Here is a 17,895-nt window from a genome sequence, read left to right on the forward strand (position 1 = left end):
CGATATTTTCAGTCAAGTGAATAATGGTTATAAATGATCAAGGTAAGTGTACGCTCGCTCTCTCCTTCTCGCGGCGTGCTGTGAAGGGTGGAGAGGGTAAGCAAAACAGATTCCAATTATAGTCATCTGACCACTTTACATTATGGGGCCCGAAATGCATTTAGTGGTGATTTGACTTTCTGCATGTTTTTTAAGGGTCCTAATTGTGTACCACAGCACGTTGCCTGAAGTGCACAGTTTTCCTGAAGTCATAAAACAAAAGCAAAGCTACCCAGTGGTATCCTATAATTTCTCGTTTTATTAAGATTATCTGAGTGACCGAGGACGAGCTGGAGGCTCAGGAGGCAAGGAAATGGGGAAAATAAAAGGGGTAGTTCAAATAATTAAATGCATCAATATTAGTTAAATAGAGACTTGAGGAAAACATGAGCAGCTGAACTACTGAATGCACATGGCTAGGTTTCTTGTTTTTATCTTTCATTTTTGAACTTCAATTCATTAAAACGTTGAACCTTTTGCTTCATATGTTGTACATTACATTGTTAGAATTGTTTTGAGTAAATCTTAAATATAGTGCTATTTCTAAAAGTCTTTTATTTTGTAGCATTTCTTTTTGTGTGACAGTGTTTTTATGGGGACGGCGATTGTGCATGGTAGCTTACCGGCGTGGCTTCCCCGACTACTTAAAGAAATCCGAGGCATTGGTAACATTATTAGTCACACCTGGGCTTTACCTCCAGTGACAAGTGAAAATGTCATGAAAAAGATTTCTAGGAGATTTGCAACAGTGCGAAAACATGTTACAGCAGCAAATAGCGATGATGAGGATGGCAACAGTTTAACATTTCTCTATCAGTGTGCTGCCGCTAAAGTTAAAGCTAAATCAGTGGTGCATAATTAAGTTCCCTAAACAAACTGTGCCTTTCACATCTTACATAAAGGGACCTGTAAGACTATCAAAGAGTCGCTTACCCACAAACATCTGCTCTGAATAGCAGGCAGCAGGCTATCATGAAGAGTGAGGAGTAGAAAAAGGTTACCCTGTCTGTATTGAAAACTACTTTCAGTTTAAAGTGAATAAAAGCCAAAGATCTATATTTACTCCTTGTTGACACTCTCACTCAAACAGAGCCATGCCCGATGAAGACCGACAGGGGAAACGTAGATGGAGACCGCAAGTTTAAAGCACTTTAACTGGCAGCTTTTGTAGCAGGAGAAGAATCCAAGCAGCCTAATCCAATAATGTCTATATACATATAGATAGATAGATAGATAGATAGATAGATAGATAGATAGATAGATAGATAGATAGATAGATAGATAGATAGATAGATAGATAGATAGATAGATAGATAGATAGATAGATAGATAGATAGATTTTTTTTTCCAAAGCTGTAGTCACACACACATAATACAGAGATTCAGAGAAGGCAATTACTCTGACTCTACTTGCAGAGCAGAATCTTCTTCTCTTTACTATATAAATGATTGTTGCTATGAACATTTCTAAACTTTCATTACTGAAAACGCTGTGCATGTATGAAGCTGGTAACAGAATTCAGATTCAGATATTCACAGAGAACAAAAAAAAAACAAAGACTGGAGTGAAATGGGAGCAGAGCGTACACTTGATTAGAGGAAAAAACAGAGATGCAAATTCTCGTTTGATTGTAGGTCAGCAGACGTTTAAAGACTGTGGAGTAAAGACAGTGGATGTGTGGGCAGGAGGGGGGTACAAAGGAGAGAGGCAGCAGAGTAATGGAAAAACAAGTTAAGAAGAAAGAGGAGTGAAAGAATGGCAGCCCAGAGGGCTGTCCACAGCCAGAGAGGTTCTAATGATGCTGTCTCGATAACAGAATCTATTCCAAGGAGTACTGGATGTACTCAGCGGTACTCTGAAGCAGAGGCGCCTTCAAAGATTTTGGGCCCCATGAAGAAATATCACATTGGACCCCATCACCACAGGCCACGTGAACCCTGCACAACTGCTGTAAACACATCTACAGGACCCAGTCAGCTCATTCAAAGCTTTACTTGACTCTACCTTTGCAAGTGTCTTGTCTCTTGTAGTGCAATACTTACAGTATTATGTTTACTGCCAGTGAGCTGTGCATATATAACACTGTGCAGACAGTGGAAGTCACTATTTGATGCAATATTAATACGCTCTATGAGAAATGTTACAGTCTAAATGTAATTCTGTAGCAGTGCCATTGTTTAAGACTTGCCATCTGTCTTTGTTTTGGGCTGATTTTTAAAAATCCCCCTGGACTGATTGCAATGGATTCAGATCACCTGTGTGCAGGGTGGGGACTCCCATCCCAGCCAATTGTGGCGTGACGACGCCCTTTTGTGAAGGCTTAAAAGAAGCGAAATGATTGGAAAATGAGGTTTAACATTAACAACACTAAAGTACATCCACATTTCAGATAATTTAATGTAGTAAAACTAAACAAATAAATAGATAAATACATACACTTTTTTACATTTTAACTAAGTACACAACCTAAATAAATAAATTCTTTTTAATGCACATATTGCATTGAGACATTATTGAAAAGCCAGATTAATGGGATGTGACACAATGCTTGAGACTGCAGACGTTTCTTAGCGAGGCTTTGGTCTTGGTGTCAGAATCGTTCCACCCCTAATGTCTACAACACGGGCTGTTTGCTAAGGATCAAGGCACACCACACATAAAACAGCAAGTCATTACCCAGGACCCACCTACAGTACCTAACATTCAACCCCTTTCATCTGGATGCTGTAACTATTACAGTGACTGTGTAATCAGCACAAAAACGCAGCCATAATCAATATGCTATCCCCCTTGCCACCAGTCCCCGATGCAATTCATGCCTGTACTGTAAATAACAATGAAGCTTTAACTCTACCAACTTTAGGATACAGATTTGTGAGCCATTATGTACCTGTGAATTATGTCATAGTGGGGGCAGCCGAGAAACGAGCAGCTGGAGATTTAATAAGAGCCACACTCAAGAGCTTGGGATAAAATACTGTTGTATGGTAATGTCCCAATACAGATGATTAGCTGCAAATCACCCTTCTGAGACATGCCTCTACTGTACCTATACAAACAAGCATGCACCTAGAATGGGATCTGCAGTATAACAGTAAAACCAACATAACATTCTCATCACGTAGCGCTGTTTGAATGGCCAAAACAGTCAATTCTAGCCCCCTGCTGTTACTGTCTGTCTAACATATTTATTATACCTAATGCTGTTTGCGCTGCATGCGGTGGCTGCATAAATCATTCCTCGGTTCCAGCTTTTTAGCCTCAGGATCTGTGTTGTTGCCGTCTACAGTGTGCTGATCTGCATGGATGCACATGGAGGTAGGTTTGACTGTAGTAAACACGTGGGGCAAAATATATAGTCCCCCCCCCCACCGGGAGGGATCACGCTGGGCCCCTCATAACCTGGAGGCAGGGGGAAGAAAGTGCGAAGTAAAGAACAGGGGCACACCGTTCATTTGTAATGCACTTGAATCACATTCTGTTGCATCAGTGAAGTTTTTGGACCACGAGCATAGCGATTTATGTTCATTCCGTGTGTTTGATCGCACTTCACTCGGCACGACCTCGACAGCGTTAGTTCACACGGATACATTTCTGGCTCCGAATCCCTAAGATGTTCCCTTCAGAAAGGGGTTGAAGAATACAAACACAAAAGCGCGAATGTGTTCCAGATATTGAGCTACACTTTGGCTGCAGTGGAGTCATTTAATGAGGGTTACAGCTGCAGAGGGAGGCTGCGGTCTGTGAGTCAGGCCATTCCAACCATGACTAACGCACAATTGGTTTAGTTGAATCTGTTGCGCGGTACAACACATTACATTAGCAGGGCAGGAGGAGGCTGTGCATAACATAGCCTCTATTAAGCTCTCGTCTTTTTTCTCTCACTTCTGCTTCGAGAAGCCGCGTCACAGTTTATTCAGGTTAACATGAGTGGCTCACCACAGCATCATATATCGGACGCAGGATAAGCAGCTGGAGCCGTTAATTATTAATGCGGGCAAGAACAAAAGTGGCAAGTTCCTCCGTATCTGCACGGCGAGGAGAGAATTTAAAACATTTCAAAATGTACACCATATGCAAATGTCGGCACTCGCTGATCTCTCCCACGCAGTTTGTTGATTTTCAGACTCTAAAGGAGGACGAGATTGAAAGCTACGATCCAGATGGGCAGCTTTGTGACGTGTTGCCAAGTGTGTCAGACAAAACAAACAAACGGCACGTTACGATTCCACGACGGTGATTATCAAAGTGCTTAACACCTCGCGGTTCCGATGCGTGTTTTCTGTGATCGCTGACAGCATAGTAAAACATCAATAGGGGGAAGGTAGAGACAAAAGGGAAAGAGAGAGAGGGGAGCAATGAAAGGAGGGAGAACAGGGAACTGATGAGGGGGAAATGATGGGCTGAGAGGAGGTACAGCACAGGTAGAGGGAATAAAAACTGAAGACAAAGGATGAGAAAGGGGAGACAATAAAAGAGAAAATGAGCCAGCTGAGGAGAAAAGGAATGGAAATGCACCTGGTGGTGGAAAGAAATGAAATAAACAATATTCAACAGGTGGAAGAACACAAGCACACACGTTCACATCGATTTACTGTATCAAATGTGACCATCTGGGAAGTAAAGCCAAACCAAAGCAAGTCCAGATGAGGTCCAGGTGTGCAATACATCTGTTCAATTTGAATTTATGATAATTTATGAATGGATGTTATGGAGTGTTTGGACACATCTATGTGTTGCAGTGGTTGGACAAAGTGTTTGCTCAGTTTACTTATTATTACAAGACAATATATTCAAAAATAACTCAAGCAGGGCGAAAAGTTCTTCCTATGACAAGAGAAGCTGAAGAAGCTAAAATGAGCCTGATTAAAATCTGTATGTATAAATGGGTATTTATCCTCCACTGACACTGCCTCCGACTCATCAAAGCTAGAACTGAGCTCACCGCTGACAGGTGAAGGGAGACCGCCGTTCATAAGGACACGAGCCGTCTCGCGTGCTGGACGAGGGCCAAATGAAGAATTGATTGTAGGATTAGTAAGGATTTCTTAAATTAAAACGCAACATCAGAGGTAGGATTGGACACAGCCATGAGCTCAGGAATTGCTAATATGAAGATAAGATTCTTCCTATCTTTAAAATTGAAGTTAAGATCGGACAAGTTCGGGCACTTATTTTTCTCTAATGAGGGCCCTGTATCCACTGTCAACGCTTATCAAAAGTAAAAGTTTTATTGGTAAAGCACGGCGGATGAATGTTGTTGTTTTTGTTCAGGGCATCTTAGAGAAATCACTGTATATTTTCCCCTCAGAAAAACTTGTGATATGTGAACAGGGTCGCGGAGTAGTTGTGAAAATTAGCACCTAAGGTGTGATACGATTACAGACTGTAAACCTGATATGTAAACCTCACTCAGTAAACAACACTTATGACTTGTGGTATAATTAATAAAGACAGTAAAGCTTTCACATGTTGAGACACAGGGGTCATGCATTTCGACAACAATGACAATATTAATATCTAATATAATATATTTAGAGTGTGTGTGTGTATATATATATATATATATGTATATATACTGCAATGCGCTCATATTTGAAAGGATGTAGCACAACTCACAGTTCACAGCCAACCGTCTATACTAGCGCAGGAATTTCAAGAGGGCCTCGCAATTTGGCCTCGTGCCCCTGAAAAAAATATCTGCCCTAAGGCAACAGTGGCCTTGATACCCCGCCTGCACTGCCCTAGTTGATTTTGCAGTTTTCTCTTCTGCCTCTTCCCTGTCAACATGGCTTTGAACACCAGCATCTTTTGAGGAAAAGAAATGCTCTTTTTATGACACACTGGCAACATCAAATGAGACGATGCGTACATCACCAGTGGTAGGTTCAATTCGAGCCTGGCATGAACCGCTCGGGCGGCTACAACGACAGTTTGACAGCAATCTATCACTGGCTAACCAGGGGTATTCATCAAACGTACGCCCGACGTCCGCGTGACCGAGACGTTGGGTCTGAGGAGGAGGAAAAAGTCGCCGGGTCTGAGTTAAGACAGTAGCCCATTTTACACAGCGTCTCTGCATTAACTTGCTAATTCTCCGCCGATGGTGATTCACACAGAGCGAAGCATCTTTGCTGTACTGCTGTGTAATTTACACAGAAAGCCGGCGCTGCGGCTCCTAAAGAGGCGTGATGGTACACGTCATGATGACGATGTCGGTGTTTCCCAGGTGTTTCCCGAAGTCTCGGTCTGGAGGACTGACGGTCGCAGTGATTTATTTTCACCACAAACACTCTGTGAGTTAAATTTTTTTTGCCGGTGACAGAGGCTGTTTTTCAGGCAGAAATGTGACGAAGAGTCGGGAGGACAGACAGGAGGACAGACAGGAGGACAGACAGGAGGACGGACGCTGCTCCACGTACAGCTGTGGTATTTTTTTCCTCATATAAGTTGCCAAAGACAGTTAAAGTGATTACGTTACTTTTGTTTGGTCCTGTAACGTTGCTTTGTGGGACATTTCTCTGTATTTAGTTGAGTGAAGGACCTGTGCAGTTATCAGACTGCACAACCGACACGCCTGCGGTCCACGCCTCCAGATTATCCGTTCACACTGGGACGGTTCATACGCTGAAACTCTCCCTGACTCTCCATCCCTATCTTCAAACGATAGTGACTGATTAGTCACATAACCTGGCATAAATGATTGTCACTTTGTAGTATATGTTAAAAATGAATATAAAATAAAAATAAATGCATTCATGAACTAATAATTAGTTGAAAGTTGAAAATTTCTCGCCTGAGCTTGTTTTATGTATTCATTTCACAGATATTTATACATTCTTAGTCCTTAAATTAAATTCATTATGGACGTGGACTTAAAATCATTGTTATATTTTATGGCCTTGCTGCCCTGGCTTTTGGCCTTTGTGCCCTCAAATAAATAACACGAAAGGCCAAGTGGCCTTGCCCCTAAAATGGGGAAATTCCAGGCCTGGTCTATACGCTTTACTGTTAAATTAATTATTTAAGAATGAACAAAGCAGGGAAAAACTATAAAGGCCATGTTCCTTGAATTTAAAAGTGTTGTATGTGTGTGCTAGTGTGCGTACTGTTGTGTGACGTGGTTGCGCTGTGTTCACATTGGTGTGTATGTGTGAGTTTATGTGTGTGTGTGTGTGCACAGAGCGGAACAAACGTGTCAGTGCCATGCTCTCCGTGTTTTATAGTGCTATGAAAAGCAGCCTGGCCATGATTGTAGAGGAAATAATTCAAAGGAGAGGGAGGCAATGCCAGCAAATTAAGCTGGCACTCACACACACACACACACACACACACACACGTGCATGAAAACACACAAATATACACACCAAGCCACGCCGGCTCGTTCCCATAGACACGGGATGCAGTCCGGAGATACACCCACAAACTAGCACTTTGATGCGCACGCGAGTTCAGGCAGTATGCACACTGCTTAATGCATGAGCATGCTCACACACAGTATGTACACAAAAACACTTTTTATGCACACCCAGGGCACCTTCTGCCCCAGTGAGACAGAGTGCAGAACGCTGGAAGACTAAAACAGCATTTGTGTCGGCAGGACAAACAGGACCACGAAAAGAAAAGGAGAGTCAAGGAGGAGAGGGCAGCTGTAAATTCACCCGACTGCAAGAACGTAGGAAGTACAGGATGGATAAACAGCGTACAGTACAAGGACGCTTAACACCCACATATACGTGCATACAACACAAGCCTTACAGAAAGACAAATGTGCAGACACATGAAACAGACAGTCATGCTAGTGCTTCGTCCGTGACAAGAGCTGTTTTCCTTTGAAGCTTCTTCATCATTAGCATGATAACATACTGTACAACTAATGCACACCAAGCAGTCTTCCCCAAAAAAGACCCACTGCATTAAAAATGGAACATGGTATGCTCTACTGAATTTATTTTTGCATTTTCCTCGTCTCTGAATGAAAATGGCCAAACAGTATGATTAATAATTCCTCAGCGATAAACAGTACGATTGGCCAGAGAGCCGTGCGTTGTGTGAAAAGTCTCACATCATGCAACCATAGTAACGTATAAGAGAAGCTGCAAAATTGCCTTAGGTAGCATTGTTCATGAAGCACTTAAAGCCCTGGATGTAACCTTGGAAGGCATTTCTGGATTTATTCCAGGGTTTTACCAGTTAAATTATACTGAAACTCAGTAAAAATGCATCCTCGAATGGTGTCGCCCATCTAGTTCTTCAGTCGCCAAACAAAACACAGACTGGAAAATGTCTTTGCATGTGTGTGTGTGTGTGTGTTTGTCTGCGATCTGCACACACGCTCACGGAAGCGGTTCAAGTCAATCTCCACAGAAAAAGCAAACTGACACTTGTTGTGGTGAACAAGGTTCTCGTCCTCGGATGACATTAAGCGTGTTTGACTGTGCGTGTGTCGACTGGATAAACACAAAAAACGCACAATACAATCATCTGGGAACAAGGGCCTATGTTGTACAGGTCCTTACCGGGGCCATCTGGTGTGCTCTACCTGCTTCACTGACTGCTGCAGCGAGATGAAGCACCTTTCGGCGGGGCTGGGCCGTCTCTCCTCGCCTACATCTGCAGTCAACCTCAGACAAGCAATCATACTTCTTCTCACAGCAACCTGTCAGTCCATCTCAACCTCAGAAATACACAGATATATTTTCTCTTTCGTTTCTCTGTGTCTCAGTGGCCTGGTTAAGGGTTCTGCCTCAGTGACCAGGTACAGACGTCAGAGCTTCTGTCTGTCTCTTTTCCTTCACAAGAGGATGCACAACAGTCTCAAGCATCACAGACACATAAACAAACCAGACACACCTCTAGAAATCAAATCCGCACACACACACACACACACACACATAAAACTCTGGCGTCCATCTGCACAGGTGAGGCGCTAAATCCTCCCAGCTCGAACAACGCACGCATAGGCACATCTGTCAAGACACATGGATGCATGATTCAAAAGATGTGAAGCATCTAATACACGCCGCCGAGCCCCCCGCCCTTCTAAATCGGCGCATAACTGCGGATTAAAATGCGCGCGTGCACGCACATGCACAAACAGAAGTTGATAGTTCAAAGGAGGAAGCGGTGTTGACAGCTGTGAAACTCGCAGACAAAAACCGGGCAGGAACAGCCATTCTCACACACACTGAGATGTTTAGAAATCCTTCTCCATGGAAAAGACCAGAATAGCACCAGAGTGAAAGAAAAACCAGGCCATGCCAGGACAAATCTCCCCTCTCTGTCTGTCTATCCCCCCTTTTCTTCTTCCTCGCCCCACACAAGTCAAGAAAACTTCTCATTTGGTCTTTTCAACTTTTTCCATCAAAATGACAGAAATCCGTTCCCTTTCAGTCACCACTTTTAAGGGACAGAGCCACACACACGACCACACACACACACACACTGCAAAGAGCCAATAACCTGTGTCTGATCCCTTCCTCATCACCTTAAATGAACCGGGCATTTCAAAGGATTAACACAACTTTTCACTCTCTCCGTCCCTTTCATCTAAACGACGAGGGTCCACCACAGCTTACCTGGTCCACAGCAGGACTACACCGTGGAGACTAAGAAGGGATCAGAAAACAGACCATTAAAACGTGTTTCTGTGATATACGTGTGCCGACAGACGCGCAAACTGTACATGCATTTGAGGAAAAGTCTTCATTAAATGTTCCAAAAACTAATTAGCATTCTAATTCTGTGCACCGTTAGTTATGTGGTCCAGGAGTGAATCATTTCTTCACAGCTCTAAAAACAGTCCACAGTTTTGGAGACCGGCTCTGAAAGCCTGCACACTGTGTCATAGAACATCAGCTGTCATCTGCGATACCGTCGACGTCGCGGGTCAAAAAAAAAATGTAAACGCTAAACGAGCTGGAGCTGTAATATATGGATCTCGGCGGACCTCGGTAATTAGTCTGATGTCACGCTCATCAGCCAATTTCCGCGACCACGCGTGTCGTTGTGTGTTTTTTCGGAGGCAAATCTTGGCAAAGCGAGCGAGAGAACACTGAAAAAACATCAAGTGATCAAACAAACAAACAGACCCATCCAGCCTTAAATGTTTCTAATGTGTCTAACGAGAAGTAGCATGGCCTGTTGGATCCCCAGAATCTGGTTTTCAGCAGTTCTATCGACTCTGTATCACTCTTTGACAGTAACTGATGTAAAGTGATCCATCAGTGATTCAACTCAATTCCATGCCGTACTCTAATGCAACTAACCACGCAGCATCCCCACCAAAGTTAACGGTGTTCTGCGAGATAAACGAACCCCGGTGGGTCTTCAGGTGTCTGACTCTTCAATTCATGATTGCACAGTTGTGTCACCTTGACACGATGTTGCGCACAAAGTTCTTCCTTTCTCCTCATCTAAGTGTTTGTCTGTTCAATTTGTACTTTTCTGTTATGCAGCCTGGAGACATCAGCGGAGACGGTAACCATGGAGGGATGTGTAATATGTGGCTATATTGGATAAAGACGTCACGCTGCAAGAATCCATCCTATGTTCATTTCAATATGCCGTACCCTTGGCATCTGAGCAGTGTGAACAACTGCGAATTATATTAAACTGCAGGCTCAGACCAGGCATTAGAACTCATGAGTACAGCCAGGGCAAATCTAATATACCGTATCTCGGTTGATTGGTGTAAGTGTGGCGCGTGGATGCGTGACAGAGGGGGACAGAGAGATGCGTGCCAATGAACAATACATGATTTAAAGTCGGGTGAGGCAGGCTCACTCGCTGGCGTCTTCCCCCTCATCCATGCATGCATGGTGAGCCTGCGGATGCACTCTGACACGCCGCGCGGCGATAAAAAAAAAACCAGTGCGGCTCCAAAGTGAGGACTTAATCTGGCTGCGTAAAAATCACAGCGACTTTCCAAGCGTAACTAATCATGGACACACACGCACAACCAAGACAGACTTCCACTCGCTGTCTGCCTCATCGTGTGTGTGTGTGTGTCTGTGTCTCTCTCGATTTCTAACACGCACGTGCTGAATCCATACGAGCCGCCCTCATAAAGCAGAAGGCCATTGCCATGCAGCACACGATGCAGCGAGGGCCAAGAGGCAAGCGGACTCCCCCCTTCCTCCTGCATGCTGATCATTAGAGAGGGAGAGAGAGGGAGAGGGGGGCAGAGGGAGACGGGTGAGGCAGCGGTGCCAGCTCCCCAGCAGCTCAATCACATTTAATGCCCCGGACAGTGCAAGATGGAAACGTCTGCCGGTCACCGCCGTTAATATCACAGAAATAAAGGCAACTCTCCGGAAAGGGATGGCACAGCTTTGCAGCACAGGCCGCTAAAAATGGTGGATGACGACAACACAAAGTCCACCTTCTCTCTCTTTGATTCTCTCCATCTTTTCACTTTCTTTCTCCCTTTGATATACATCTCTCTCTGTCTCTCTCTCTCTCTCTCTCTCTCTCTCTCTCTCTCTCTCTCTCTCTCTCTCTCTTTGCTCGTCCATCTCTCCCTCCTTTCCCCCTCATTCCATCTTTAGCAGCAACAAAGAGATTAAAGAGGGATTACTTCTGACATGTCAATGTGATGCGCCTGCCGGGTATAGTACTTTTTTCTTTTTTTTCTTTTTTTTCTTTCACATGCAGTCCAAAGTCAATATGATGCACACACACACACAGGTCAGCATTGTATGAGCTGGATAGAAGATGGAGTGAGAGACTGGACTGGTCTTCAGGGATACAAGATATCTCTGCTTGCAAAATGTGACATTTTGACAGGCGGTAAAGGCTGAATTGTTGTTGTGGCTCCTGCTTCCTTGAAACAATACCGCCGTCTGTGAGGAAACAACAATCGCATTTCACAATACTCTTTCCTGCACATGTAAACTGCATCCACACCCCGCTCTATCTGTTGTTTCCAAGGTCTGCCGAAGAAGCGAAGATAAGGGGGAGTGAGGGGTTGATCGTGAGCGAGAAGTATTGTTTTGTTTTTTTGGGTGATCACCTTTTGTTGTGATTCAAAGTACTTGTGGCCGGCGGGGAAATGAACTATTGATTAGAAAACAAGGTTGGGGGGGAGAGAGAAAGAGAGAGGGGGGGGAGACACACCGACCAACCGACCGCCCACACTGATCCATTGTCTGCTTACACACTGACACACAGAGACTAACATGCACATACACTTATTATGCACTGCTTTCATGGAGCTGTAACTAACCAGGAACACATTCAGCCAACCAATAAACTTCCACACTGCATTCCCTGTCTGTTGCACTAATTGGAAACCGCTCACGACCCCGGTTGCCACCGCCGGGTCAAGGTGGAATCGCTCGGTTTTCTCATTACCCGAGTAAGTAAGTTTGCTCCTCAGACGTGGATCTGGGATTTGTATGGATTATGTTGCAAACTTGGGGGGGGGATTTGCGGGGCTGCTACTTCTTCTTCGTCCAACACAGTATACAACAGTACATCTATCCATCTTCATGCTCGCCATCCTTGTTAGTATAAATATATACTGACTCATTAACACAAACGCCGCTTACTATCGAGGGGCTGTATCTATTTACGGCTGTTATTGAGTATACAATCTGTGCGCTCTTTTCGGACTCTAATGAATGGTCCACTGTTTTACTGTTGCAGACGTGTAGCGGAGCTTCACATAAACATTTAATACGCATCCCGGCTCAGTCCAAGCCAAGGCAGCATCATCAGCCAGGAGTCGTCTTTTTTAAAAAATCAAACAAATGAATATTTATGGAAAAAGGTTCACAGGCTACAACACAATGAGCGAGTTAAGAACCGAGCTCTTATAAGCCAGTGCAGCAAAAAAAAAAAAAAACTCAAGTGAGACACCATGTCCAAACACTGCACTATAGTCCCAGTTAGCCTTGAAATAAAGATCAGAGGCCATCCGGCATTCATACAGAGAACCTTGACCCAGATTGAGCTGCGAGAACCACCGGCTCAGTTAGCCTATATAGCCGAGGAGCCCTATCTTGTTAACCTGAAAATGTCTCACAACCGAGGGGGGGGGGGGTTGAGTCTCATCGCTAACAATCAGGAGAAAGTGAGTCAGGTAAAAGTTTCAAGTGTCTCACTGTGAGACACTTGCAGAACATGTGGCTGCTGCTGGGATCAAACCATCCAGTCGCCGGGTGATCTGTCGAAACCAGTGGATTACACCGCCGTCCCCCGTCGGGCTACAAACCCACAGCTCGCAACCATGTGTGCATGGCTGAGGTTTTTTTCTGCACTCCATCAGCCTTCCCCTACTGTACTGCACTAAAAAAAAATAAACCTACTGCACAGCCTCATTTGAATATCTTCAAAGAGGAATCAAGTTATGTGAAATATCAGTTCATTACTAGCACCACGCTGGTTTCGCCGAGGAGGAGAGGTGTCACCCTGATTCGGCTGGGCAAAGCCAGCTGCCTTTTCCCACTGACCTGTTGTAAATCTCATTCATTTGGGCCATGCTGCTGTTGTAAGTCTGATATGAAGCATCAGCTTGGTGTGGAGCCCAGACAAGACCTCAAGCTGATTCCAGCTCTTGGCAGAAAAAAAAAGTGCATCCAGGTAGTGTGCTAAACTTGGCGTTGGGGGGGGGGGGGTCCTGCTCTGTAAATCAGCTGGCAGGGGCCTAAGTGGATCAAACAGGGGCCAGTGCTCTCCCTCCTTGGCAGGCTGTTGGGTCACACCGGCAGAGTCTGTAATGCGCTACGTGTGTGTGTGTGTGTGACTGCTGAAATATGGATGTGATCCTGGCCATGTGCGTAATGCGGTCAAATAACAGTTCAACGTGGACAGGTGCTTATCTTTATGCTGGTGTGTGCGCGCGCGCGCGCCTGTGCGTGATTGCGCGTCACACTCACGCACCTACACACTGCTCGCTCTCTCGCTCTCTCTCTCTCTCTCTGGTCCATCGCCCATTCGAGGCCACCGAGTTGTGCAACGATTATGTGTGTGTGCCCACCACCACCTCGCGTCCTCCTCTCATCCTGCAAGACACGCTCTTCAGCATCACCCCCTCTCTGTCCCTCTTTTCCCTCCCCTCCTCCCTCCCTCCCTCCTCTCTCTCTCTCTCTCTCTCTCTCTCTGCCGGAGCCGGAGGCGCTGCTACATCGCCTGAAAGAATACGCTCCCTGATGTCGAAATCACACTCAACACAACAGTGCCACACTTTGCCGGTGGTGGTGGAAGGCGGAAAAGACGTTGGGACATTAAAAAAAAAAAAAAAAAAAACGCTTTCTCTCCCCCTCTCTTTCCCTCCCTCTCTCTCCCTCTCTCTACTGGCACTGCAGTAAGCTCACGATGTAAGGTGGTAATGCCATTGTGCTCCAGGAAAATCTATAAGTAGGAAATTTGCTGCCATCCCAGGATAATCCCTCTGCCATGTAGGGCAACGTCACGCCATCCCAAACCACCTGTTTTTTTTTTTTTTTCCGCGCATCCTGTGCGCTCACATCCATTATTAGACCTTTACGTTCTCAGGAAGAGCGGTGCCTTTTTTTTTCTTTTTTTACTTTGCAGCCATCGCCTCACGCTGATCAATTCACATGCCTGTTGATGATACGATGTTCAATAATCCCTCAACTCGAACGCAAAGTTCATTTATTTATTTTTATTTTTATTTTTTTGCTACGATGCCCACATTGGCGCATGACAGATCAGAAGAAGTGAATGAGCCCAAAAAGGAAAGAAATAAATAAATCTGCCATTTCAAGTGGAATGCAGTCATCGACATTAACAGGGGGAAAAAGCCCATTTCATACCACGAGGCGTCAAATAAATCAGCAGCGATGCTGTGATTCAAACAGCGCAGCGCACATCGAGCCTGAAACCTCCAATCTGTTTCCATGAGACACGCACACACACACACACACACACACACACAGAAGCCTTATTGTGGCCGCGAAATTAAAAAAAAAGAAAAAGAAAAAAAAAAAGCGCAGTAACTCACCGATGTGGATGATTGAATCCGAGAGCGCCGACTTCCACTCCTGGCTCCAAACAACGGCGACGAGCAACACAGCCGAGATAACTTTCATGTTGTCCACAGATATGTCCCCCCCTCAAAGACCAAAAACAAAAAAAAACACAGAAGCAGAGAAAAAAAAACCCACAAGTCTCTGAGTGAGAGGGAGAACAGAGTTTAAAATCCCGAGAACCCGGAGCTTCTTCTCTTTAGTCCATCTGTAAGGGCGGTCAAGGAAATTCCCCTGTAATATCTGCCTGGAGATTTTCTCCGCTTGACGCTGGAGTGCGGTGCTCCTCTGTAGAGCCAAGGAAAAAAAAAACACACACACAAGTAAAGAGATTCCCCGGGTAGTCACAGACAGGTACCCTGTTGAAATCCCCCTCCCGACGTTAAATCATATTCTGGGCGAGCGGAGAGAACGCTGAGCCGCAGAGGAAACAACCCCGCATCCAAAACGCCGCTGCGTTAAGGCGAACTGAGGAGGCTCGGAGGACGTCGCTGCTCATTTAGAGAGAATAAATCTTTAACCATTCGATGACGTGAGGGGAGAGGGGAGAAAAAAAACACCTAGTTGTCTTGAAGAAGCAGGTCCTGGTTAAAGAAATGACCCGTGATTCCCTTTCAGCCTTTTCAGACCTGGCGACGCAGTTCCTCTCCTGCACCAATCACCAAACCACCACCAGCAGCAGCAGCAGCAGCAGCCTCAGCGGACCAAGCCAACGGCCAAAACTTCCATTTTCACCAGGAGCTTGTTCTTGTATGTATATATATCTCTCTCTCTCCTCCGGATCAGCCCCTCGTTGAATATCACCAACGCCAGAGCACGCTGACACACAGAACACAGCGACTTTTGTTGTTGGAGGTTGAGAGGGCAGAAGAGACGCCAAATGATGAAAAAGCCTTGTCACATGGCATTACCGCGGAGAGGCACCCAATATTCCGAAAATTGTCTCTAGTTTCCTGTTGGGATGAGAGACGCAGCTCGGTGGAGAGAGGGAGAGGTTGGGGAGGGGGGGGAGTGCTCTTACACATATGATGAAAGGGAGCTCCGGAGCCACTCTTCTTCTTTTTTTTCCCTGCGTCAGGATGAGGGGAAGAAGAAGAAGAGGAAGAAGAAGAAGAAGAAGAAGAAGAAGAGGAAGAAGAGGAAATGTAGGCTATCTGGAGGAAAAGGAGCCGACGATGCGCGCAACGACACTCCGCACTCTGTATGCGGGTACTCGCGTCAGCCCCGGCACGCACGGTGGCTGGTGAAGAGGAGGTATGCCGCGTCCGTGTGGGTGAGAGAGAGAGAGAGAGCGATAGAGGGAGGGTGAGAGAGAGGGAGGGAGGAGACCCAGGAGAGAGAGAGGGAAAAGAGAAAGAGAGAGCGAGAGAGGCAGCAGCTATGAGCGCCAGCAGTTGCCAGCCGGGGCGCGCATCCACTGTCTGGAAGTACCTTGGAGAAGATGAAGAGACGTGAATGTGGCCGTCGGGGCGGGAGGGAGGGAGGGAGGGAGGTTGCGGGGGGAAGGAGGGGTGTCTAACATCCAGCAGAGAGGCAAACAGATGAAGAGAGGGGGTGATCTGCCAATCTTCAACTCTGCCACGGGCGACCCGCTGTCTCCCCTCTGAACCTCAACAAGTGCCGGTTAGAAATTCATGATACATAAGGTCATCTGTGTCACGATCCCCCGCCAAATACCCTTCTCTCTCTCTCTCTCTCTCTCTCTCTCTCTCTCTCTCTCTCTCACTCTGATCAATTTCTTCTGGTTGATTTAATCTCCAGTGCCTTGTCTTGAATCCACCCATCACGTCCCATCTCCGCTCTACATTAAAATTATTTTCCTCCCCCTGCAACTATCCTTCCATCCTTTGGTCCATCTTTTTCCATCCCACCCCCCTCCCACACTCTATCATCCATTTATCCCTTCCCTGCCTCCCTGGAGGTCTGGAGTCTCCAGGGTTCCTCTTAATCTGCCCCAGACCTTGGATTAGGGATTAGGAGTGTTGGGAAGCCTCAGGCTACCATTGGCCTGACTTGTACGCATTCAAGGAACGGGGAGATTAAACTGACAGTGATACTGATGCTGCGAAAGCTGCTCTCACTCCCCCTATTTGAAGCTATTGATTTATTATTAAATGTTTATGTAACCACTCACGTTGAAGGGGGAACGTCTCTTGTCAGCGACCGAGCTGCAGCTGGAAATACACAGATAAGAGGGGGAAAAAAAGCGAAGGTAATGTAAATAAAAAAGAATATATTTTGGGTGATAAAACTTCAGCCCTTGCAGTGTCTTTTGCTCGCAACATGATGAAATACTTGCGGGAATATAGTCTGGGGATCACTGATAGTGAGGAAATTATTGACTCCTGACATAAAGTATGCTATTTATTTTGTTCAGTTCTTGTTCTACTCATAGGAGGAACTGTAAACAAGTGACAGGGTTGTGTCTTCGTGGTCACACTGATTTGCTTCCACAGTGCGACGCCTCCAAGGCAGGACCTTTTCCTGAGACCTTTTGGTGAATATATGGATGAGCGTCACACCTTTTCATTCACATGATGAACATACAAATGTGCCCACTCACTCCTTAAATGTATGCCACTCTGGGACACTCGTAACCGAGCCCTTGCATATAAATCACCGCTAATCATCATAAATCCCAAACCTTAATTCACTTCCTGGCAGAAAAAAAACATTTGGAGGTTTGCATAATTTGATGACTAATTCATAAAAACCCATCAATAGCGAGGAGTTCGACCTTCTGTTAAATTTAATCGGAGTGTAGTGTCATGAAATACTCAGCGATCTGGATTCTTTGTGAGCCTCCAGTGAAGGAAGACCTTGGACTGACAGTAATGTTTAAATGTCCGACATGTTGGGGGG

The 17,895-nt window shown here is 45.4% G+C and overlaps 1 protein-coding gene across 3 annotated transcripts in view; it reads right to left on the reverse strand.

Annotated features, from left to right (window-relative positions):
- Positions 1 to 16,419, reverse strand: part of grid2 (glutamate receptor, ionotropic, delta 2) — a 494,495-nt gene extending 478,076 nt beyond the window's left edge. Inside the window, exon 1 of one of the 3 annotated variants that reach the window (XM_030416162.1) lies at positions 15,009 to 16,415. In XM_030416162.1, coding sequence (XP_030272022.1) covers positions 15,009 to 15,096 — 88 coding nt within the window. In that variant the 5' untranslated portion in view covers positions 15,097 to 16,415. Of the gene's footprint in view, positions 1 to 15,008 lie in introns of all 3 variants that reach the window. The other 2 variants (XM_030416164.1, XM_030416165.1) reach the window with 2 other exon arrangements.
- Between the last annotated feature and the right edge of the window lie 1,476 nt (positions 16,420 to 17,895).

This window comes from Sparus aurata, chromosome 5, assembly GCF_900880675.1.
Source record: "Sparus aurata chromosome 5, fSpaAur1.1, whole genome shotgun sequence".
NCBI classification, from domain to species: Eukaryota; Metazoa; Chordata; class Actinopteri; order Spariformes; family Sparidae; genus Sparus; species Sparus aurata.